Here is a 26,047-nt window from a genome sequence, read left to right as displayed (position 1 = left end):
CTCTAACTCCCCCAAGCTCGCGAACGTCCCATCCACAAACAGGTCCCTTAACCTCCTAATACTTACTCTGTGCCAGCCCAGAAATCCGCCATCGATGCTCCCTGGAACAAACCGATTGTTCCCCCGTATCGGGGACTCCATCGAGCCCCCCACTTCTCCCCTGTGCCGTCTCCATTGCCCCCAAATTTTGAGGGTAGCCGCCACCACCGGGTTCGTGGTATACCTCGTTGGAGGGAGTGGCAACGGCGCCGTTACCAGCGCCTCCAGGCTCGTGCCCACACAGGACGCCATCTCGATCCTCTTCCATGCTGCCCCTTCCCCGTCCATTACCCACTTGCGCACCATCGCTGCCCCGTTCCAAGAACACCCTTCTCACCCTTGGAGTCCCATGCGCCCACACAAATCCCGTAATACTCCTGTTAACTCTCCTAAAAAAGGCCTTCGGGATAAGGATTGGAAGGCAACAGGAACAAAAACCTCGGGAGCACCGTCATCTTGACGGACTGCACCCTACCCGCCAGTGACAGCGGTAACATATCCCACCTTTTGAACTCCTGCTCCACCAACCTTGTGAGGTTGAGCTTGTGCAGGGACCCCCAGCTCCCAGCCACCTGGACTCCTAGGTACCTGAAGCTCCTCCCTGTCTGCTTCAGTGGGAGCCTACCAATTCCCTCCTCCTGATCCCCCGGGTGCACCACGAACAACTCGCTCTTGCCCAGGTTGAGCTTATACCCAGAGAAGCCCACAAATTCGCTGAGAATCCTCATCACCTCCGGCATCGCCGTTTCTAATGGTCGAGCGGTGATTCTCCGGCCCGGAATGGGCCGAGCGGCCTGCCCAATCCGACCGGTTCACTCCAGCGCCAACCACACCTGGTCGCTGCCGGTGTGAACAGTGCGCGAACACTGCGTGTGCGGCCTGTGGGGGGGGGGAGGATCGAGCACCAGGGGGGTGCTCAGTAGGGGTCTGGCCCGCGATCGGTACCCACTGACCGGCGGGCCGGCGTCTCTAAAAGACGCACTCTTTTTCCTCCCCCGCCCCGCAAGATCACTCCGACATGTCTTGCGGGGCGCCCGCGGGGAATACGGCAACCGCACATGTGCGGTTTGGCGCCGGACAACATGCGCATGCGCGGGTGATGTCATTTAAGCGCCTCCGGCCGCGTCATGTACACGGCGCCAAGGCACGGCGCGCAACATTGATGCTGCGCCGCTCCTAGCCCCCTGGGGGTGGGAGAATAGGGGGCGAGGAGCGGCCTCCGACGCCGGAGTGAAACACTCCGGTTTTCACTCCGGCGTCGGCACTTTGTCTCCCGTTGGGAGAATTTTGCCCGAGATGCTTCACTACAGAGGGGGGACAAAATCACATGATTGTGAATGATAGTGACATGGTTGTCTAATTTTATTTAATAATCCTGAATACTGAAAAGCTTTCCTATTTTCTGTATATTTTTGATATTAATTGTGTGCTCTTCTGCTCAGTGTAACATGTATAGAAGCACAAAATAGGTGCCCTGAATATGGCACCTATTAATTTTGGCCAATGGGAAAATTACCTGTTGGATAAACATTAAAGAGCAGTTTCACCTACCTTTATAATTTGGCATTGTTTAGCTCTTTGATCTATTGCTTCCTTTGTAATTGAACATTGCTGGTATTGAGTCACTGTTGTGTGAGTCACTGTTGAGGTGTAGTAAACAGGGCGTTGTCATGCAACCTTTTTATCAAAGGTGCAGAAACTTGATTTATGGCACATCTCATAATGAGCAAAATGTTGCACCGCTTCTCTATTTAGCTTCTAAAGGTGGATTCTATTATCTTCTGTGATGATTTGGACTTTCTTTAAGAAGCTCTTGATTTGTTAAGGGCAAGTACCATACCTGAGCACCATTTTTGTTTTCTCCTCCTGTTAACGAAACAACTTGATTTAGGCTCTTTGTGATAACAGAATTCAAATTGGTAACTCGCCATACAGAGGATTGTGGATGTAAACATGTAGTTTACCAATTTGTGATGCAACATGCTAGGACTTTAGTGATCATACTGGTATGTCTTGTATTGACCGGCATTTTATTCAGAATGCACCATTAAGCTTGTGTTGAAATTAAGAGTCCCAACTCCAATTCTTACACCGACTCAAAAGAGGGTGATATTTTATCTGTGTGCCATTCCCAATGGCAGAACCAGAAGTGGGTGACATTTCGGGAGCTGGCTCCCACGCGATCCTAATTAAAACATTTCAAGTGATGACAGTGGGCACCAAAAACATGTGCGATCATGTGACCAAGGAAACTTTTCAGAGTTGAAATCCACCATCTGCTGGCAACGCAGCAGATACAGGTCGGCTAGAAAGGAGCCCCCCTGACAAACTGGGAGCCTCTATAATACAGCCACCACTTCCCTGCCCATCTGTATTGCCATTTCCAGAAGGCATTTGATAACGTGCCATATTAAAGGTTATTGCAGGAAATAAGCTCATGTTATTCGGGGTAACGTCTTGGCATGGATAGAAGATTGGCTGGCTAACAGGAAGCAGAGAGTAGCCATAAATGGGTCTTTTCAGGTCGGCAAGATGTAATTTGTGGTGTCCCACAGGGATCAGTGCTGGGTTTTCAACTGTTTACAATTTATATTAATGACTCGGAAGGGTTTGAAGGGATGGTTGCCACATTTGCTGATGACAAAAAATGTGTAGGAAAGTAAGTTGTGAAGGGGGGTGCATAAGGAGGCTACAAAAATATATAGATAGGCAAAGATAAGGCAAATGGAATATAATGTGGGAAAATATGAAATTGTCCGTTTTGGCAGGAAGAATAAAATGCATATTATCTAAATGGTGAGAGATTGCAGAGCTGCAAGGTGCAGAGAGATCTGGACCCGAGTGATGAATCGCAAAAGGCAATTAATTAAGAACACAAATAGGGAGGTCATGTTTCAGTTGTACAGGGCACCACCAGTGAGACCACATCTGGAGAACTGTGTACGGTATTGGTCACCTTATTTAAGGAAACATGCAAATACATTGGAAGCAGTAGGAGAAGGTTTACCAGACTAATACCTGGAATGTGTGGGTTGTTTCATGAGGAAAGGTTGGACAGGCTACACTTGTATCCACAGGAGTTCAGAAGAATAAGAGGTGACTTGAGTGGAGCATATCACATCTGAGAGATCTTGACGGTGGATGTGGAGAGGATGTTTCCTCTTCTGGGAGAATCTAGAACTAGGGATCACTGTTGTAAAAATAAGGAGTCGCCTATTTAAAACGGAGATGAGGTGAAATTATTTCACTAGACGGTTGAGTCTTTGGAATGCTCACCCTGAAAAGGTGGTAACAGAGTCTTCTAATTTTTAAGGCAGTGGTGGATAGATTCTTGGTAAGCAAGGGGGTGATAGAGTATCAACGGTAGGCGAGATGCAGATTTGAGGTTACTATCAGATCAACCATTCTCTTATTAAATGGTGGGTCAGGCTTGAAGGGTGAATAGCCAACTCCTGCTCGTTTGTAGGTTCAAATTTACATGGTCTTATTGAGAGCACAAATTTAAATTTCACTTGTAAACATTGCACATCACATTGATTTCACTTAATTCATACGTGCACCATTGTTATTTGATGAGTTAAGAATAGCTTAGTGAGAGTGCTAAGTGCACTGGCACTCCTCATGATTGGCACGCATTGATAGTCACAGGGGAGTTGGAGGCCATTTTTTTATTGTGGAAGAAACACTGTCATGTTTTTATTGGACTGGGGCAAGAGACTGGGGCTGAGACTGGGGCTCACCCCAGTCCAACGCCGGCATCTCCACATCATGTTTTTATTTGTTCACTTTTATTGAATGTTTAGCTCACTTGGCTAAATCGCTGGCTTTTAAAGCAGGCCAGCAGCCCGGTTCGATTCCCGTACCAGCCTCCCCGGACAGGCGCCGGGATGTGGCGACTAGGGGCTTTTCACAGTAACTTCATTGAAGCCTACTCGTGACAATAAGCGATTTTCATTTTTTCATTTCATTAGTGTTCAATGTTGCACTTGACGCTCTGTTCGACATGGCCGACCTTACTGGCTTAGCTGACCCTCTCTATTATACATTAGAAAAGGAGATTTCCAAGATCACACTCAGCAGGGATAATAAAATGTTATAGGTGAAATGAAACCCCTGCAAAGATGGTTCAGGATCTAATCTCTTGGTCATGGTCGGCTGATTGATGTCCGTCCAAGTGTGACGCAGATGGTGCCAGGACCAGTATTCACTAGTGAATCTCCACCCCTCTTGCTCTTCTGGGTGGCAGAGAACACATGATCAACAATAGCTAGCAGAGAGTGATCTATGTTCCAAGAAGACAGTGGGGTTCTGGCGATGGGACCAAGATCATATAAGGTGCTGCATTTCTTGGGGAAATCTGGTGCACATCAAGTTGTCCCTGGTATCCCATGCACTTCTCTCCATGGCCCTGCTATCCAGTAAAGACTTGTCCATATTCATGGACTTCTCCTCTGGCATCAATTCATCCTCCAATCTGTTACAATAATTCTAGTGTGTTATATTGTCATGCTGCAGAGTGCACAGCAGATCACATCTATTCGTGAGACCCTCTGTGGTGTGTACTGCAGAGCCCTTCCAGACTGGTCAAGATAGTGGAAGTGTATTTTCAATCAGTCGATGGTTTGTTGAATGATGGCTCTAGTGGTGGCATCAGCTACATTGTCATACTCTTGTACTGTACTCTGTTGATGCCTCAATTATGTCATCAACCAATTCCTTGTCACCCAGAATCCCAGCTGTCAACCAGCTGCTGCCTCCAACAGCTCTGGAACTTGAGTTCAGCAAAATATGAGTTATGACAGCTCTCTGGGAAACCAGCACAGACCTGCTTGATTCTTGCCTCTGGCCACACACTATTTGCACAAAGTGAAAGCTTGGGATTCTCACATGCCGTTGGATGGTCCCAGGGAGCTCGAATGGTAACATAAATGCAGTTGATGATTCCATGCACTCTAAGGAAAGGAGAAATGACTGAAAAATCAAAATGCCATTGCTGGTTGGCTGTCTCCATCTGTGGAATAATTAATGAATTAATTTGTGTGATGGTAGAGGGTCACCTTGTTTATGCAGCTGTGGGTGGCAGCATATATGATAAGCCATATATGTCATCCATGGAGCCCTGGTGAAGAATAAATTATTGTCAGTCATCTAGAGAGCCCCTGGCATAGGGTTCCCTCCAAATCCATGTGTATGCAAGTCTTGGTGTCCAAACCCCCACATCAGTGGCCACTTCTTGGGACAATCTCTGTCATCTCTGACATTGCCTTCTAAAATCTACAGGCAGTTAGTTCTTGTCCTGAGGAGGTCTTGATGCACCAGTACTTGTCTTCAATGATGTCTTCCCTGAATGGCTGTATGCTGACCAATCTCTTCCTCTGGTGCTGCTTACTGCTGGCGATGCAGCCTCTGCTATTGACTGACAAAAGCCCTCCTTTTGAGGTTGCGGGAAGGTTGGGTGTGAAAGTCACAGGTGCTCTATCAATTAAACTATGTGGAGAAGGCAGATGATATGAGAAAATGTGCATCCATGGATTTCGCAGATGTTTTGGGGACGTACCAAAAATAGTCATTTTAGTAGAAGTCGTTAACCAGCATTCTCTTTCTGTCACTTTCATCCTTGTCCCCATCACCCTTAATCTTCCCTTTATAACCCTTCAACCACTTTTTCTCCAACCCCCATTACTCTGGACTCCGTCCTCCAACTGCAAATGTTATTTCTGCCACTGAGCCTTCGCCTAGCCCCATCAACATTTCCTCCTCTGATCCTATACCCTCCGTGCATAATCCTTGAATCTGTTAGATCTTGTTACCTGCACTTCGAGACCATCAATTATCCCAACCTCAAACTGGATCTGCTCCCTTCAGAATCAACCTACCCCTTTTGACTGTCAATGTTCCCTCTGCCAGCCAACACTGAGATGGACCCACTTGTGAACTGTACTGACCCTGCCAGTTCACCCCTGACACACCCTTGCCGGTCCTGAGCCTCCACGCAGGTTTACATTCTCCTGCTCCCCTCCCTCATGTCACAAGGTTAAATTTTTTTAAATGCTGACCTCCGACACAATTTCACAAAGCCAATTGTTGCAGGACACCTTTAAATGAATGTGAATTCCTGTGCTGTGCTGATTTAATATGCTGACTTAATATGGGGTGTCATTGCAAAATGTTTGAATACAAGAATTCATGGCAAGCCTGTATTACAAGTAGGCATCACGGTAACACAGTGGTTAGCACAATTGCTTCACAGTACCAGGGACCTGCGTTTGATTCCCGCCTTGGGTCACTGTCTGTGCGGAGTCTGCATGTTCTCCCCGTGTCTGTGTGGGTTTCCTTGGGTGCTCTGGTTTCCTCACACGGTCCAAAGATGTGCAGGTTAGGTGGATTGGCCATGCTAAATTGTACTTGGTGTCCAAAAAAGGTTAGGTGGGGTTACTGGATTACGGGATAGGGTGGAGCTCTGGGCTTAAGTGGGCCGCTCTTTCCAAGGGCTGCTGCTGACTCAATGGGCCGAGTGGCCTCCTTCTGCACTGTAAATCTATGATTTCTATCGGAACCCACCACAGGTCGGTGGGAGGCCAGTTCTGCCACGTCACTGACGTCTCTGCATCTCAACCTGCCATTGGGAAACAGAAATTATGGCTCCCGTCTAATTAAGTCAGCCTACACATTTCCCACTCATAAAGTACCATAAGATGCCACCAAGTCTGTGATCGTGTGACTCCAGAGAAGGGCAGCACTTGCCAATGGGAAGAAAATAATTGGCTGCACGCTGCAATTTCCTGAGATGCACTGTCCATCATTAACCACTCTTCGCTCGAAGTCATTGCTTGAAGTATCTACCTCCATCTGTCTTCCTTTCCTTCAATAATCTTATCCCTTTAAAATGACCCCTGGTCACTACTGTTTAATCTGTAATAAAAACAAAATGCAGGGAAATCTCAGCAGGCCATAGAATCTGTGTTTTAGTTTCAAAGGAGTGTTGATATATTAACTGAGAAATGCTGGATAATAATAATAATTGCTTATTGTCACAAGTAGGCTTAAATGAAGTTACTGTGGAAAAAGCCCCAAGTTACCACATTCCGGCGCCTGTTCGGGAAGGCTGGTACGGGAACTGAACCCGCGCTGCTGGCATTGTTCTGCATTACAAGCCAGCTGTCCTTCAAGAAAACGATAAACTCAGGTCTGGAAGTATCTGAAGAGAGAAACAAGTTAATGTTTGGAGTCCAAATTACCCTTCTACAGAACTATTTTAATGTCTTCCCTTCTCTCTCATTCTTTTCAACCTTGATGGTGGCCTTCCCTATCTTTCTCTGCACAATTTAAAAAAAAAACAGAAGCCCTGTATTACTGATTTGATAAGTGTATGTTTGGATCTATGATCAGTCATCAATGTAGATAGTGAGACAACATTCTTTTGCAGTTGCAAAGGGAAAGAAACCTTTACCCAAGTGAGGCATTTTTCTAAATCATTTGCTTGCATCTGATTAAAGACCATCATTGATAACAGCGTAGGATTAAAATGCCTCCCGATACTGGGAACCCCTCTCAAGGTGAACTTGATTTTTTCCAACCTAACAAATTCTGCGAATTCCCACACCCCCCGGTTCGGCAACTGAGTCCCTCCATTCCAACAAGATCCGTCTCCGGGCTACATGGGAGGCAAAGACCAAGACATCGGCCTCTCGCCACCTGGACCCCTGGGTCTTCCGACACTCAAAGAAATTGGCACTTCTGGATTCGGGACAACCTTCATCCTCAGCACCTCTGACCTAACGTCAGCAAATCTCTGCCACAATCCCTCCTGTTTCAAACCGGCCCAAAACATGTGGATGTGGTCCGTGCACCCGCGCACCGCTAATACTGATCCTCCACCCCCTCAAAAAGCCTACTTATTCTGACCACCATCATATGCGCCCTGTGGACTACTTTGAATTGAATAAGGCGAAGCCTAGCGCACAAAGAGGATGCATTTACTCTCCTCAAAGCCTCCTCCCACAGCCCAGCCTCCAATTCCCTCCCTAGGGCTTCCTTCCGCTTCCGCTTAGACTCACCTATCAGGATGCCCTCCCAGTCCATTAATTCCTTGTAGGTCTCTGCCCTACCTTCACCAACCCCTGTTTTTGACACCACCTTGTCCTGCAACCCCGGGAGCGGCAGGTTGGAAAGGACGGCACCAGTTTCCTCACATAATCTCACACCTGTAAGTACCGGAGCCCATTCCCACTGGGCAGCTCATACTCCTGTACTAATCCCTCCAAGATCGCCTCTTTTGTCACTTTCTAGTTAAATTCTGCTTCAATGATTCCTGCAGCTACACTTGCACATAAAAAGAATAACATTAGGGCACATTGTCATTGTGATTGCTGCTGTGCTTGCCCGTTGAGCTGTGGTAGTGCTGTCATTTAGTCCTTACAACGATTCAAGAATTGTACTGACAGATATACTTCAGATTCAGTTAAAAAAATTAGCATATACCAATCATTTGTTATTTATTTATGTCCAGTCATAACTATCGATTATGTTTGCATCATACATAGTTTATGAGAACAATTAACCAATTTCAACAAGTGCACGTTTATTTAATGATATCCGATCAGTGCAAAGACATGTACATGCTGCCTCTTTATTACTCACCGGCTTCCCATTATCAAGAATATGGTTATCAATCACCTCCCCTTAAGTATAATGGCCTTCAGGGCAGCACAGTGATTAGCATAGCTTCCGACGGCACTGAGGACCTGGGTTTGAATCCTGGCCCTGGGTCACTGTCCTTGTGGAGTTTGCACATTCTCCCCGTGTCTGCGTGGGTTTCACCCCCACAACCCAAAGATATGCAGGGTAGGCAGTTTGGCCACTCTAAATTGCCCCTTAATGGAAAAAAATAATTGGGTACTCTAAATTTTTTTTTTTTTTTTTAAAGTATAATGGCCTTCTCAAGGTATAAATGTCCGCTGCAATAATAATTTTTTAAATACATAAGAGTACCCAATTTCTTTTCCCAATTAAGGGGCAATTTAACGTGGCCAATTCACCTACCCTGCGCATCTTTGGGTTGTGGGGCTGAAACCCACGCAGACGCTGGGAGAATGTGCAAACTCCACAAGGACAGTGGGCCGGGATTGAACCCTGATCCTCAATGCCGTATGTGGCAGTGCTAACCACTGTGTCACTCCGGCAATGACAATTCTGTATGATTGACTCCCCTCCAGACAACTTGATATCGATACAAAGTGGGGAAAAGAACCCACTTTGTCCATAGCCACACTGTTGTTTATCTCTTTATTGGGGCCCCATCATCAGCAGTGTCCTTGGGATATTTTCCTACAGTTAACAACTTCAGCTAAACAGCTTGTGCATGTAATAAAAATTGATACAGAAAACGTTTAACCCCTTCAGCGAGTTTTGAAACTAATTCTGATATGTCTAAAACTACACCCTTTCAACAATTCTGGTAAGAACAAGTGAATTTTGAAGAATGTCCCTGTAAGACTGTGGATTTCCATTGATTGAGTATTTGAAGGGCGGCACAGTGGTTAGTGCTGTTGCCTCACAGCGTCAGGGACTGGGGTTCAATTCCAACCTTGGGTGACTGTCTGTGTAGAGATTGCACGTTCTCCCTGTGTCTGTGTGGGTTTCCTCCAGGTGCTCTGATTTCCGTCCGCACTCCAAAGATGTGCAGGTTAGGTGGATTGGCCATGCTGAATTTCCCTTAGTGTTCAAAGATGTGCAAATTAGGTGGGGTTATGGCGATAGGGTGGGGGAGTGGGCCTAGGTAGGGTGCTCTTTCAGAGGTTCGGTGCAGACCTGATGGGCCAAATGGCCTCCTTCTGCACTGTAGGAATTCTGAATCTATGAAGTCAGTGCATTCTTTGAGAGTTATAAAGAATCTATAATGGGGGCGGTGCAAGTCATATAGCAACATAATTATTCAATTGTCAAATTAACAGTTGCTTTCAGGCAAAACTGTAATTAAATTGTATTTCTACCAAACTGAAGGTGAAAGGAAAAACTACCAACTTTTTGAATCTGAAACATAAACTGAAACTGTTGGAAATACAGAATGCTAGTCAGTATCCATAACGATAAAGGACATGTAATATAGTTTATGGTGTGTATCTTTTGTAAGAATCAGTTAGGGTGAATGCACACCCAAAACTTCAACCTATCATTTCTAACAATCTGAAACATTATCAATGAAACTGCTTGCCAATGTGGATGAACTTCGCACTGGACTGCTGCAGGTCACGAATTGAAAAGAATAGTGCATAGCATTTTAGCGGAGTTGATTATTTTTTAAAAGAATTCTTTCATGGGATGTGGCCTTTTTTGACGAGGCCAACACTTTTATTGTCCATCCTTAATTGCACTTGGTGGTGGTGAGCTGCTGCCTTGAACTGTTGAAGTCCTTGTGATGTATGGTAGCCCACAGTATTGTTCGGGAGGGAGTTTCTGGATTTTGACCCAGTGACAGTGAAGGAACGGCAATCTAATTCAGATCAGGATGGTGTGTGGCTTGGAGGGGTTCTTCCAGGCGACAGTGTTCCCATATCTGCTGCCCTTGCCCTTCTATGTGGTAGAGAACAATGTTTTGGAAGATGATGTTGAAGCGGCCTTGGTGAGCTGTTGCAATGCATCTTGTAGATGGTATAAGCCGCCACCATGCACCAGTATGGACACGAGGGGCTTTTCACAGTAACTTCATTGCAGTGTTAATGTAAGTCTACTTGTGACAATAACATTATGAAAAAAATGATTATTATTATGAAGCCTGTGATGATAGTGGCATACTTGTCTAGGTTGGCCACTTAGTTCTTGAATATGGACCTGTCCACTGACTCCAAGCTGTCGGGTAGGAGCTCTTCTGTTGCCTCAGACCAGCATTGCACGACCTTCTTAACCAGATTCTCCCACTTAAATTTCTGCTTGTATGCCTGAAGAAGGAGCACTGTCTGATATTCTGAAATGCGGTTGGGGGATGGAGCGGTAGGTGCCCTTGATGGTTGTGTAGCAGTGGTCAGGGATGTGAGGGTCCCTGGTGTAACAGGAGATGTGTTGGTGGAATTTTGGCAGGACACCCTTGAGGTTGGCCTTATTGAAGTCCCTAGCCACGATGATCACGGTCTCCAGTATTCCATTTCCAGATTGTTTATAGCTGTGTACAATTCATCAAGCGCATTCTTCACTTCTGCCTGGGATAAAATGTAGACTGCTGTGATGATGACAGAAGTGAACCGTTGTGGATTGTAGTATAGGCGGAACTTCACAGTCAGATAACAAAGGGACCAGGGTGTTCGTGTACGCTGAAAGCAAGCATGCAGATACAGCAAACAGTTAAGGCAAGTGGTGTGGTGGCCCTCATTGCAAGAGGACTTGAGTACAGGAGCAAGGATGTCTTACTGCAGTTGTACAGGGCCTTGGTGAGACCACACCTGGAGTATTGTGTGTAGTTTTAGCCTCCTTATCCAAGAAAAGATATAATTGCTTTAGAGGAAATACAACAGTTTCCTAGGATGCCTGGATTGACGTATGTGAGATTTATTTAAAAACTCATGGAATGTGGGCATGGTTGACTAGACCGGCATTTATTGCCCATCCCTACTTGTCCTTCAGAAGGTGGTGGTGAGCTGCTGCCTTGAACCGCTGCAGTTCCTGAGGTGTAAGTCCACCCATAGTGCTCTTAGGGAGGGAGTTCCAGGATTTTGACCCAGCAACAGTGAATGAACACTTCTGTTCTCTCTCTCTAAAAACCTGCAAAAGGGGCCTTTCTCTTTACATAGCCAGTTAAACCTGCAGGAAATTCCAGTTCAGCACCATCTGCAGGCAAGAGGGGCTGTTTGAAAACATTTTAAAACTCTCATATTGAAAACTCTAGTCTTATCTCCATAAGGCTGATAGTTAACCTGCTGGAGGTGGAGGCAAGTCAGAATTTAACAGACCTGAGGTGGATCTTCCATGTGAAGACCCAAGTAAATACAAGTTAAAGTGACTCCCTAGAGGGGATCCCACAGCCTGAGAGTCCTGCCTGAATATTCCAGCAAGAAGAACCTAGTTAGCAATTCATCTGGTGATTTTAGCACTCCGTGTCCTGGGAAGATAGCCAGCTTCAACAATTTCAATATTAGCAACAAGGACACTCGTCTTTCTTTGTTTCTTCCATTTTAATTCCAATTTTACCCCTTTCCCTTAATTCCGATTTTACCCCTTGTGCGCATGTGCGCACGCGCTTGGATTGAGGGTGGAGAATTAAAAAGGGAGAGTAATAGGTTAGTTTACCAATATAATTATTGCATGTATTATCTCTCGTTATAAATAAGCAGTTTTCTTTTGTTTCACTTACAAATCTGGTGCCTGTTGATCATGGGAGCAGTTAAGAGTCAAAGATCTCAAAAACTATATACAAATTATCAATTAATTCACTTGTGTTGGGATTCTGGGGTGCCTGTGGGGCTGGAATTGACCGTGCACAAGCCCAGGGTGTCGTAACAATATGGTCATTGTGTCAAAGGCTGTAAACGGGTCAAGACGAATAAAGATGGAGAGGGATGAGGTCCCCATTAATTTGTAGTTAAGATCCACTTTGGAAGATACAGTGGTGTTGGGCTTTTGCTGCTTCTATGGGTATGAAGTTACAATTCTGCAAAACATGTAGAAGTTGGAAAATGTATTATGAATTAGACAACAATGTGCTTCATAGGAAGGTAGACCAAGAGTATATAAATTTAATTAATCTCTTTAAATTAAAAGCAGAAGTGAAGAACTGCTTTTTCAAAGACCTGTGAGTGAAATAGTCTTCTGGACAGTATAGCAGTAGGACAAATATTCAGAATGTAGCTGAATGCTGTACTGGAAGAATTAGTACAATAGAGGACTGGAGGAACAAGCTTCGCTGGGTCGCATGACATTTCTTGTTCCTGACTTAATGATTTTTACATAATTTATCTCTAGCTATATTGTGTTAGCAGGCAAGCAGATTCCTTTTGTTTTCTTTGACAGAGCATTAGCTGGCTGCTGTTTCCAATAGCAACTTATATTTCTGCAATTAAGTTTTTATTTGCTTTTGCTGTTCTTCATACCGTGTAATCCAGGACAATAGTGTTGTGTTTGTCTATAAAAGAGCTTTATTCACGCAGCCAGTTCATTGCTTATTTCTGGTTAGATATAAGCTCATTAATGAAGTGATGACCTCTTTCCCCTCCAGTAATTAAAGCTCAAAAGGTTCCTTTGTTATTATTTAGTTAAGTACTGACGTCACAAAAGAACAGCTGTTGTTTATTTTTACATCAAGAATGTAATATTTCCTGAAAAGCTGACAAAATTGTATGTTAATTAAATTAAAGAGAGTCTGTGTTGAAGCTCTCCCCCATGTGTTATCCTGCACATTCCTAAGTTCTTAAACTGTTGTATTGCCTTTTCATTATTTGCAATTTCCTTTGTCTTGAAATACAGCTTCGAAACTGCCGCACAGATCAGAAAAGTCATTTTAAAGCCCGAGCTAATCTTAGTCAAGATGGCTGTAGGGTGCTGCATATGGCCTCCGAGCCACTTGGCTTAAACTTTCCAGCCAAACTTTCAATTTCTGATTGTTATTCAATGACCCTTTCGGCAAAGTGCAAATATGTTGCACGCATAGTCATATAGCCTGCCAACACTCGCTCAGTGTCAAAAATGAAGAATGGCTTATGTTCCAGAAAGCCAAGTGATAAAAGATAGAATTACAGCCAATGTTTATTCACTTTTTTAAGGATTCATTTGCAGAGATACACATTACAAACATGAATCTCTGAACCCAATAACCACATGGCTGTCTGATCCTATTTTATTGTGATTCTAAAATAGGAGCATAAGTGAGTACACAATTAAAGCCCACCACAATCAACATCCTGGGGGTTACCAGTGATCAGAAACTGAACTGGACTAGCCATTTAATACTGTAGCTACCAGGGCAGGTCAACGGCTAGGAATCCGACGAGTATCTCACCTCCTGTCCCTGCCCCCACCACCAAAGCCTGTCCACCATCTACAAGGTACAAGTCATGTATGTAATGGAATACTCTCCTCTTGTCTGGATGAGTGCAGCTCCAACAATACTCAAGAAGCTTAACACCATCCAGGGCAAAGCAGCCTGCTTGATTGTTACCCCTCCGCAAATATTCAAACACTCCTCCACTGAAGAGCAATGGCAGCGATGTGTACCATCTACAGGATGCACTGCAGTAACTCACCAAGGTTCCTTTAGACAGCACTTTCTTAACTCATGTCCTTCTAGATGGTCGTGGTCAAGAGCAGCAGATACTTGGGAACCCCACCACCTGGAGGTTCCCCCCCCAAGTTACTCACCATCCTGACTTGGAAGTAAATCGCCGTTCCTTCACTCGCTGGGACAAAATCTTGAAACTCCATTCCTAATAGCCCATTGGGTGTACCTACACCTCAAGGACTATAGCGGTTCAGGAAGGCAACAAATCACCACCTTCTGAAGGGAACTAGGGATGGGTAATAAATGCTGGCCTAATCAGTGATGCCCACATCCAGTAAATGAATTTTAAAAAACATGCTTACAATTAACTGATTTATTTTAATTTTTAAAACAATTTAAAATTAGTGTTTAATTGTCCTTTGCAATTGCACTGTTTCTGTAGATATCACATCATCTCTCTCTGATGCCATAGTACGATTAAATGAGATGGGAGATGTCTGAACATAATCGTGTTATAATATTGTTATGTCTGTCTGGGCTAGTGCGCGGTTAATTCTAGCCCCACTTGACCTCGAGTAACACACAATTGAAATTAATAAATAATACTTACAAAACACCTCAAAGTCTTTGGCCCTCGTCTCCAAATTAACTGCAATCACCAGGTTTGTAAAATTTAAACACAACTTTATTAATACAAGAGCAAGATTAAATATGCCGCAGATACATTGGGTTAACTATTATCGCATTCTTAACCCCCCCCCCCTTTAAACTAGCCCCACACTCTATATATGTACACACACACACACACACACAAGACAGTGAAGCACAGAGGGAGAAAGAGGGGTGAAAAATACAATAATAAATAAAAGAGATAAAAGCCTTTGTTGCAGATAAATGTCTTCGAGATTCATGTTTGTAATGTGTATCTCTGCAAATGAATCCTTAAAAAAGTGAATAAACATTGGCTGCAATTCTATCTTTTATCACTTAGCTTTCTGGAACATAAAGCCATTCTTCCTTCAATTTAGGCTTTCAGTTAGAGGTTTATTTGCTTTCAGTCTAATGGTTTTAACTGTATTCATTCAGGTCTCTGTAATTTCAGAAATACAGCTGTTTTGCAGATTTTCTGGCAAAACGAGAGATAGAGGAAGAGACTCTGTCAGCTCCTTTCCTCAGAGTCCAGTATTCCCGAGCTCTATCTGAAAGTGGATTTTGACCTGAGATGGGTGTTGTTTGAGTGGAGATGAGGGTAGCCGTTTAGGGTTATTGATAAGCACTGTTTAACTGGTAATTGAAAGCTATTTGTCTTTATCATAAAGTTAGTAATACTGTGTTAGTAATAAAGTTTGTTTTAGTATACCATATCCCTATTTGTGCATGAAATCACTCTTGGAGCAAAGTATTCTTTTCTCACAGTCTTACAAATTAAACAAAATATTGGGTTTCTGTCCGGTATCCTAGCAACTGTTGGGGTCTGGTCCTAGAACGTAATGCGTAGGACAAGTTTTTTAAAAATTCTATTTGGAAAAAGTAGAGGTTGATGATGAAGATCCTATAGGATTTTTTATTTCATTGTCACATGCCAAGTAGATCTTCTAAATTCAAGTATTGAGATGGCAGTGAAGATGCCTGTATCTCTGCATTGTAACCAGGATTTCAAAGATATATGATGCTGAGCATGTGAGCATTTTGCTTTAATTCTATTTGAACTGTGCGATGGGTGGAAAATAGCAGTAGACGTGCAGATTTTTATCCTCATCATGTCTGACGGATCCAATTTGAGCTCTATTGGTTATAGGTGTGCTGATGGTGGAAATGGTGAGAGTAGTTGAAAGTAATGAATTAATGAACATTTATTGCAAATAGTTTAAGACTTGTGATTTTTCCTATGAAGTGTTAATAATAATATATGAAAATACATGGATACATAGAAGATAGGAGCAGGAGGCCTTTTAAGAGATGAATTTCAGGAATGCTTCACCCCATAGCCCTCAATATTCTTTAATTTTTACTGATCGCTGTCTTTTTCACTGTCTTTATTTATCATGCTGCATTTTATTGTTCTGAATTAAGTATTTATTTTTGAAGGGGGAGTGCTTCATTGAAACAGATGTCCCTGACTTTTTTAAGCAGGTGGGTGTTACCTGCATGATTTTCTATTTTTCAATCTATAGTCATAAACTTGCAATAAATGGAACTGCAGTGGCGAGAGAGTTTAGAGGAAAGACCTTGGAAATAATACATCTATTTCAATGTCTAGACAATGTGATGCAGCAATTTACTGAAGTTAATTGATTATTGCAGAAAAGAGAGATGCTGACCAAGCTTTTCAACTTGTACTCATCAGGACAGATCAGTCATCAGGACAGATCAGTCATTGAACTTTGAACGCGACACTACAAGTTGCTATTTTGATGACTAGAATATATGCCCAAATGAATAGTGTAGCCATGGGATCCACTCTAAGTCTAAAAGTTTTCATGAATGTGTTTTTGATCGAATGAGCCCTAACCAACTACCCCATGATTCTTTCTGATAAGTAGATAATAGATTTGTGATCTTTGAATCTGCAGCTGCAGGTAAATATTTCCTCCATATACTCCATCCATACATTAACTTCTGTGATGGATGGAACAGTATAACGTGCTAGTTGAGAAATCCGCTAGTGGGTCCTTCACGAACTGTCTGTCGCAAGCCTATCTTCACTCGTCAATAAACCCGGATCCACTTAGCTTCATATGCTAAGATTGCCCTTATCACTAATCTTTGAAATAGGTTCCTTAGCCATTTGGATCACCTTGCAAGCCTGACACAGAAATAGAGTGCATCAAAGCTAGCCTGCAAAGCAATGCCTTCAGATCATTGTTCACTGTGTATTGCACAAACTTGCAAATGGGCCAAATCTGGCACTTTTGGGCTTGAATAGTGTCTGGTCTACCTCAAATTAACCTGGAAAAGCAAAGTATCTCAAAGATTTGAACAATAGTTTCACGCTGCTACTATGCGGAGGCTACTTGACTGGTAATTTCCACCAATTGGATGTTGCTGTCAGTCCAAAAAGACTGATACGCAATTGAGCACATCGTGTATGAATTTCAGCTAGTGTGATGCCAGGTATGTCGGCCGTATTTCCTAGTAATTAGCTGAACGAATCCATGTTCCTTCACTTTTCCACTTCATAATAGGCAAAGCACGGGCTGTTCTCAACCAGTCCATATTTGAAAAGCACAAAACAAAACTTTGACTATTAGACGTGATTCTGCCATTGGGCAGCACTTGCTGAAAAATTCTGAATGTCCTAATTGCTACTCGAACAACCAATTTAAGATAATCAGTTGAACTCGTGGCTCATTTATGCTAGCTTGAAGCATTAGGGATCTGTTCTCTGCAAATAAAAGGAATATGTTCAAGCCTTGCACCTTTTTTGCATTACCCGGTTAACTACAGTTTTTGGTTACTTTCTCTATGGCAATTCCTCATCCAATCGGAGTTGACTTGCTACCCAATCATCACCCTTTTCTCTTGTTTATAATAAGAGTTTCTATACTTTAAAGTAAAGAGTCAACAAAATGAGTGTTGGTCCTACCGAAAGTGAGCCTGGGAAATTAATATGGAAAATAGGAGACGGCAGATGAATTGAACTGGTATTTTGCATTATTGTTCACTATAGAGAATACAGGTAACATCCTATAAATAGCTGTGGAATTGGAATGGAGAAGAGAAGTCTGGAAAATTACAATCATCAGGGACGTTCTACTGAGCAAATTGTTGGAACTGTAGGTTAAGTCCCTGGGTCCTGGTGGATTTGATTCTAGGGTCTTAAAAGAAATGACTAGTGAGATAGTTGATGCATTGATTTTAATTTTCCCAAATGTGCTAGATTCGGGGAAGGTTCTATGAGATTGGAAAATAACTAATGTAACTTTTTTTTAAAGGTGGGGAGACAAAGCAGAAACTATAGGTCAGTTAGCTTAACTTCTGTCTGAGGCAAAATGTCAGTAGCTATTATTAAATGTGTTGAAGGGCACTTGGATAAAATAAAGATAATCAGGCATAGTTTATATAATCTTTATTAGTGTCACAAGTAGGCTTACATTAACACTGCAGTGATGTTACTGTCCCCTAGCCGCCACACTACGGCGCCTTTTCGGGAACATTGAGGGAGAATTCAGAATGTGCAATTCACTAACAAGCACGTCTTTCGGGACTTGCGGGACGAAACTGGAGCACCCAGAGGAAACCCACGCAGACACAGGGAGAACTTGCAAATTCCTCACAGACTACTGGCAGACAATGACCCAAGCCGGGAATTGAATCTGGGACCCTGGTGCTGTGAAGCAACAGTGCTAACCACTGTGCTACCATGCCACCCATTCTCCTCCAACTCTCTTCTCTGTTTTCCTCACTGCTCTGCTGCACCTCAGTAGATCTGCAACCATCAGATTGCCACAGACATGGAGATGATCTACAGGACAAACAGGAAATCGTTCAACCTGCAATCCAAAAACAGAAACACTCCATCACAGAGTTTCTCCCATGCAAATGACTGCACATATTCAGAAACTGGGCTCCAGGTCCATAGAATCCCTATGGTGCCGAACGAGGCCATTTGGCCCATTTGAGTCTGCACCGACCCTCCGAAAGAGCAGTGTATCTTGGGCCCACTTCCCCGCATGGTTCCTGCAACCCCACACATTGATCATGTCCAATCCACCTAACCCTCACAGCTTTGGACTGTGGGAGGAAGCAGAAGCACCTGGAGGAACCCCATCCAGACACTGGAAGAACGTGCAAACTCCACACAGTCACCCAAGGCCGGAATCAAACCCTGGTCCCTGGCACTGTTGAGGCTGCAGTACTAACCACTGTGCCGCCATGCTGCACATTGTTGACTGCTCCTCCAAACATGTGAGAAAATGGAGCTTTCTCTTACAATCCGAGAAACTAAGATCATATTTCAACCAGCTACCTCAGGAGAAAACAAACCACATTGATTAAAATTGATGAGATCCTGGAAAATCTGGAGTACTTTCCGTATCTCAAGATCCTCTTCTTGATGATGTCAGGCACAGCAATAAAATTTATCATCACCTTGAACGTGCCAGCTCAACTTTAGGCCTACCGAGGAAATTAATATTTGAGGACCAGGATCTCCGTCCCGAAGCTGAGTTCATGGTTTATTGGACTGTAGTGATCCCACACTCCTATATGCTCCGGATGCTTGGAAAACCAGCAGCAAGCACGTCCAAAACCCTGGAGAAGTCCCACCAATGGTGTCTTCACAAAATCTCCAAATCTGGTGGCAAGAAAAGTGGTCCAACAGCAGTTTCCTACCCAAGCCAATCTGCCCAGCATTGAGGTGCTAATCACTCAAAATCGGCTCCATTGGGCAGGACATGTCGTTTGTATAACACCAGATTCCGAAGCAACTGCTTTATTGAGAACTCAGTTGTGACAGAAGACTTGCAGGAGGAAAGTGGAAACACTTTAAGGGATGTCTCAAAGAACCCCTGAAGAAGTCAAACATCCCTGATTTGTGACTGACCAAAATGGAGAAGGTCCATCGGGAAGGCTCGAAACTCTTCAAAAAACTTTGGGTGAAGTTCAGGCGCGAAGGGAGCATGCAAACTCCAAACTGTACCAACTCTTCAAGCACCATCTGTCCCACATACAGTAGAGTCAGCCAAACGCACGTTAGACTTATCAATTATCTCTGAACCTATTGAACTGGAGTGGAAGCAATTCATCCTTGATCCCTAGTCATATAGTATGTCAGACTGAGTGCTAGACTTCTAGATTGGAAAATTAGAATTGGACAAAGTGCCAAAGAGCCAAGAGGAACCTGTGAAACCCAGTGATAGCAGTATCAGGAGAACTCAAACAAATGAGCTGTTGACTTATTAAAACATTCGATAAATGCCAGTACTTACAGTCCAATTTCTTGTGAAATTTGTCCCAGATGGAACACAGTTGTGATGTTGAGTTGTTAACCTGTGCTGTGGTTAAATACTCTGAAAGGGAAACAGTCTAAATAAGCTTATTTATTAGAGGTGAAATATTGTTGTTGAAAGATTCTGCTGACTGAGGGCTGCTTGTTTTTTCAGGAGAGGCTATATTGTTTTGAAAGGTCCAAAACAACAAAACAATTGTACAGTTGTAATTGATCAGTTACAATCTGTTCTTTTTATACAAAGTATAATGTCCAAATATCCAATAAGTGATTGGTATTCCATAACCTTTATGAAAATAATTTCACGTAGGAAGTGGCAAATTATTTAGCATAGGCAGTGGCAAATTGTGGTGGAAAATCAATCTCAAATCTGTCAATCTAAATTGCTGAGCAGACTGCATTTCGTGAGTCTTTGAGTCCGAATGCAGAAAGTTTATAATGTCGAATGTGAACTGTAGTTTTGTTGCCAGATTTGTGTTGTTTGCTGACAGCAGGTGAATTACTTCAAGTGATGTCATTTACTGAATGCTGGCCAGGCTAATCAGTTCAAGGCATGATGCCATCTGGACAAACAGTTCAAATGAGAAGAGGCAAGCAACTTAGTCTTTTAGTGAAGTGTTGTATTGGAGATTTAATGGTGTTAAACACTGCGTTTCCAGGGACTGTTCATAACTCCTGTTTTCACCTTTCCAGTCTCATGAAGGCTTACTGCTTCTAAAGTTACTGGGTAGTAAGCTGCCGTAAATAAAATTATAGAGTCATAGGGCAGAATTTTATACCCTCCCCTATAGTGAGTTTGGTGGCTGCCTCCACCCAGATTAAGTCTGTCGTGGGAAGGCACAATTAATGCCCACTTAAGGACCTTATTACCAGTAACTGCGGCAGGTAGGAGGGCTTTCCATGCAAGGGAACATGCCAGTCAGATCCTGGGGTGTTTGCTTGCAGGCTCAGGGGAAATAAAGCCCGTCCCTAGCCTTTTCAGTGCCTGAATGACACAAGTCGGTGGGCCTTGTCAGAGGTGACCTAAAGGTCTTTCTGCCGCTCCAGCCAGCGGCCAAGACCTATCATCACCTCCAAGATTCTGTCCATGGAAACAAGTCATTCAACACGAGTAGTAAATGCCAACAGTTTGGCTGCCATCCATCTTTCTTCAGCTAACACTATCAGTGCATCCTTCTATTCCTTTCTTATCTGCTTATCTACCTTCCCCTAGCTTAAATGCATCTAAGCTTTTCCCCTCAACTACTGCTTGTGGTAGTGCGTTCCATATTCTAACCACTACGGTAAATAATTTTCTCTCTTGATTTTATTGATGAGTCGTGTGTAGTTCATAGTTTTGCCCTCGCCCACATGTGGCCCATCTCCCACAGGAGAGAAACAGCACAGAAACAGACCATTTGGCCCAACCAATCCATATCAGTCTTCTCTGTCCACCCTACCAAGTCCTTTCACAAACCTTAAAGACCACTATCACGTCACTACTCTGCCTTATCTTTTCCAGGGAAAAAGCTGAGCCAGTTTAGCCCCTCCTGTGTGAATTCTTTTTACACTTAATGTATCCCTTTATCCTTCATTATGATATGAAGACCAAGTTGCACACAGCACTCTCATGTGTGCTCTAATCAAGATTTTCCTGCCTACAAATTTTGTTCCATGGGACAAAGTAGATGGGGAGAAACTAACCCCATTGTCAGAAGGGTCAAGAACCGGAATGTGCCAGTTTTTAGTGTGTATGGAAAAAGAAACAAAGGCAACATGAGGAAAATCTTTTCTAAGCAGATTGTGGTTTGTTTCTGTAGGCACTGCCAGAGAGTGTAGTGGAGGCTCATTTAATTGTGGCTTTCAAGAAGAGTTGCTAAATTACCTAAAGAGAAGAAAAATTGCAGAGCTGCAGGGAATGAAAAGTTGTCTTCCTCTTGCAGTGAGCTGGTATGGAAAGGATAGGTCAAATGGCCTCTTTCTGTGCTGTAGCCTTTCTATGGTTCTGTTTGTCCAAATCACCCAGATGGTCATTGTTGAGTAAATCCAAACTGAGAGCTGACAAACCAAACCCTGCAGTGAATATCACAACTAATTTTGATCCAGTGATTGCTGCAAAGATTCTTTTCAGCAGATATCAATGGATAGCACTCAGCAGTGAGAATCCTGGTTCATTTTCTCCTTTCTTATCCCTTGGACACTGGGCTCAATATTTGTCCGAAGTGCCATTCTAATTGAAATCAGCGAACTCTGCATACCTTAAGTGCAGGTTCTGTGATTTAATGGTTTGTATAATTATGCCATCACAAAGCTGCTACAAGTTTGCCTGGCAGCTAAAATTTCTGATTTGGGCACTATTTCCATGTCGAAGTTGGACCAGGCTATGTCTGCACTGGAACTATGACCATTGTCACAATGTGGCATGAAGATCCTTTTAAAATGAATTATTTGGCAGAAAGTTGCTTCTGCATCCAAAATGGATTGTGAGCAAGAAGGCAGAAAGTAAAATTGAACAATAAAAGTGAAAATTGGAATGAGATAAAGTGTTGACAGTGAAGTTAAAATAAGAAAGGTTCAGTTGAACACAGACCATCTGTCAGATACACTGCAGACACTCGACAAGGTTCCTAAGGCAGCACATTCCAAACCCACGACCACTACCATCTAGAAGGACAAGAGCAGCAGATACCTGGGGCGGAATTCTTCGACTCTCCCGGGGGGTCGTAGAATAGCCCGGGGCCGGCGTCAATCCCGCCCCCGCCGTGGCCCGAATTCTCCGCCACCCGGGAATCGGCGGGGGCGGGAATCACGCCGCGCTGGTCGGTGGGCCCCCCGCGCCGATTCTCCGGCCTGCGATGAGCCGAAGTCCCACTGCTGACAGGCCAATCCCACCGGCGGGAATCGAAGCACGTCTGGTGCCGGCGGGATTGGCAGCGCCAGGGTCCTGGGGGGGCACGCGGGCCGATCTAGCCCAGGGGGGTGTCCCCACGGTCCCCTAGCCCGCGATCGGGGCCCACCAATCGGTGGGCGAGCCTGTGCCTTGGGGCACTCTTTTTGTTTCTTCCGCCCCGCCATTGCCTTCACCATGGCGGGGGCGGAAGAGACCCCTTCCCCAGCGCATGCGCCGGTCTGGCGTCAGCGGCTGCTGACACTCCGGCACATGCGTGTACTTCCGCTGGCCGGCGAAGGCCTTTTGGCCCAGGCTGGCAGGGCGCCAAAGGCCATTTGCAGGAGCCACTCCGGCGCGGGTCTAGCCCCTAAATTCCGCATCTTTGTGGAGGCCAGACGCCGGAGTGGTTATCGGCACTCCACAACGCCAGGACCCCCTGCCCCGCCGGGTAGGGGAGAATCCCGGCCCTGGTTCTCCATTTCTTGGAGGTTCCCCTCCATGTCACTCACCACCTTGAGTTGGAAATATATTACCTTTACATCACTGTTGCTGGGTCAAAATCCTGGTACTCCCTCCCTAACAGCACTGTGGGTGTACCTACACCTCAGGGACTTTAACTGTTCAAGAAGGCAACTCACCACCACCTTCTGAAGGGCAATTAGGGATGGCAATAAATGCTGGACTAACCAGCAACACCCACATCCTGTAAAAAAAAATGTATTATTGTATTGGTTCTGTAATGAATTTGGTGATGTTCTAAATTTAGTTTTTTTTCAATGTTAATTTTAAATATCTGAGAAACAAAATATATAAAAGCATAAATATTGAGCAAAAGATAGATCTTGCCATATTCTGAACTCATTGTAATTCATAGAATCATTTTTTTTCCCAAAGGCCCTCCTGTAGTAAGACAGGATAACAAGGCAGCCTTTTCTTTGTAATCCTCCAGATGTTCCAACCAGCAGACTGAAAGAGAAAAACATTTATACAATTTGGGCTGTATTTGATCCTGGGCTGTATTTGATCCTGGAGGCAGGCAAACAATCACACTTGTACATGCATCCCTGTGATGTTATTCAGGAGAAGTCAGAATTGGTATCAAATCGGTAACTAACCTGCATTCATTTGTGTATGGCCTCTGAAAGCCTGTGGTAGCCGTTTACTTGGGGAAAATAAACTCTACTTTTCCTTTGTTTTTTCCTTGAAATCATAGAATTCTGTAGGGCAAATTGGAGACCCTTTGGCCCATTTTGATGGTTCCAGCTCTCTGAAGAATTATCGGTGTTCAGAAAATCTCCCCTTTTGATATTTTCTTCATGATCTTAAAATTATTGACTGAAAAGTGAAGTAGTTTATCCCAAATTACTTTCCTTACAGAATTGTGAACAGTTCTAATAGATTTCCCCTGAAACTCAATCATTCTATTTAAAAGTACACCAGCTTCTCCTACTGGTGCCGAAAGGCAATTTGTATATGATGTAACTGGGCACTGGTGGTGAGGGTATTGCGATTGATAGGGTTGAACATATCAAATTCTAGGAAGTAATAAAGGAGGCATAATAAGGAGGGCAATAATCACAGTCACTTGAGAATGTCATTTGTGACTTGGCCAGGGGGGTAATGCAGGGAAATTGCATAGTAAGGTATAGGAAAATTTTAAGTAATGCAATCTGGTTTGCTGAAACCCAAGATCCCCCTTCAGTCCTAAAACAGCTTGATAACTTTTGCATTAATGTCATACAGGGATATCAACCCTATTATGGCTAAGATCCTGAAGTTCCCTTCACAGTTACCTATTCAATCATTCCCAGAATGTCAAAGGTAAAATTTGTTGTGTTTTAAAAAAAATAATTTTTATTGGAATTTTTTTACGGAAAATATGCAACAAAATAACCCATAACAACTGTAACACCCCCCAGACCGTATAACGTAGACATACAACGCATGTATCATATCCCCCCCACCCCTCCAACCCCAACAAGAGAACTTAAAAATAAATTTAAATTAAATAAACAAACATAGTCACTGTCCCCCCCACCTTTTCCCTCCCCCCTCCCCCCCCCGGGTTGCTGCTGCTACTGTCCCAGTACCCTATCGTTGAGCCAGAAAGTCGAGGGAAGGTTGCCACCGCCTAAAGAACCCTTGTACCAATCCTCTCGGGGCGAATTTGACCTTCTCTAGCTTAATAAAACCCGCCATGTCATTGATCCAGGTCTCCCCGCTTGGGGGCCTCGCATACTTCCATTGTAGCAAAATCCTTCGCCGGGCTACTAGGGACGCAAAGGCCAGCACACCGGCCTCTTTCGCCTCCTGCACTCCCGGCTCCACCCCAACCCCAAAAATCGCGAGTCCCCATCCTGGCTTGACCCTGGATCCCACCACCCTTGACACCGTCCTCGCCACCCCCTTCCAGAACTCCTCCAGTGCCAGGCATGCCCAGAACATATGGGCATGGTTCGCTGGACTCCCCGAGCACCTAACACACCTGTCTTCACCCCCAAAGAACCTACTCATCCTCGTCCCAGTCATGTGGGCCCGGTGCAGCACCTTGAATTGGATGAGGCTAAGCCGCGCACACGAGGAGGAAGAATTAACCCTATCCAGGGCATCAGCCCATGTCCCATCCTCGATCTGTTCTCCCTCCCACTTAGTTTTCAGCTCCTCTACTGACGCCTCCTCCACCTCCTGAATAACCTTGTAGATATCAGATATCTTCCCCTCTCCGACCCAGACCCCCGAAAGCACCCTGTCACTCACCCCCCTCGCGGGAAGCGAAGGGAGTCCCTCCACCTGCCGTCTAGCAAATGCCTTTACCTGAACATGTTTCCCGGGGGAGCCCAAATTTCTCCTCCAACTCCCCCAGGATCACAAACCTCCCATCAATAAACAGGTCCCTCAGCTGTCTGATGCCCGCTCTGTGCCAACCCTGAAATCCCCCATCAATGTTCCCCGGGACGAACCTATGGTTCCCCCTTAACGGAGCCTC

At 44.3% G+C, this 26,047-nt stretch overlaps 1 protein-coding gene across 4 annotated transcripts in view; it reads left to right on the top strand.

Annotated features, from left to right (window-relative positions):
- Positions 1-26,047, top strand: part of rhpn1 (rhophilin, Rho GTPase binding protein 1) — a 123,572-nt gene that overhangs the window by 21,459 nt on the left and 76,066 nt on the right. For 3 of the 4 annotated variants that reach the window (XM_038808837.1, XM_038808840.1, XM_038808839.1), the window contains exon 4: positions 16,331-16,375. The exons of the other annotated variant lie outside the window; for it this stretch is intronic. In XM_038808837.1, coding sequence (XP_038664765.1) covers positions 16,331-16,375 — 45 coding nt within the window. The remainder of the gene's footprint in view (positions 1-16,330; positions 16,376-26,047) is intronic. 4 annotated transcript variants of the gene reach the window in all.

This window comes from Scyliorhinus canicula, chromosome 10, assembly GCF_902713615.1.
Source record: "Scyliorhinus canicula chromosome 10, sScyCan1.1, whole genome shotgun sequence".
In the NCBI taxonomy this organism is placed as follows: Eukaryota; Metazoa; Chordata; class Chondrichthyes; order Carcharhiniformes; family Scyliorhinidae; genus Scyliorhinus; species Scyliorhinus canicula.
This window is presented reverse-complemented; position numbering and strand designations above follow the sequence as displayed.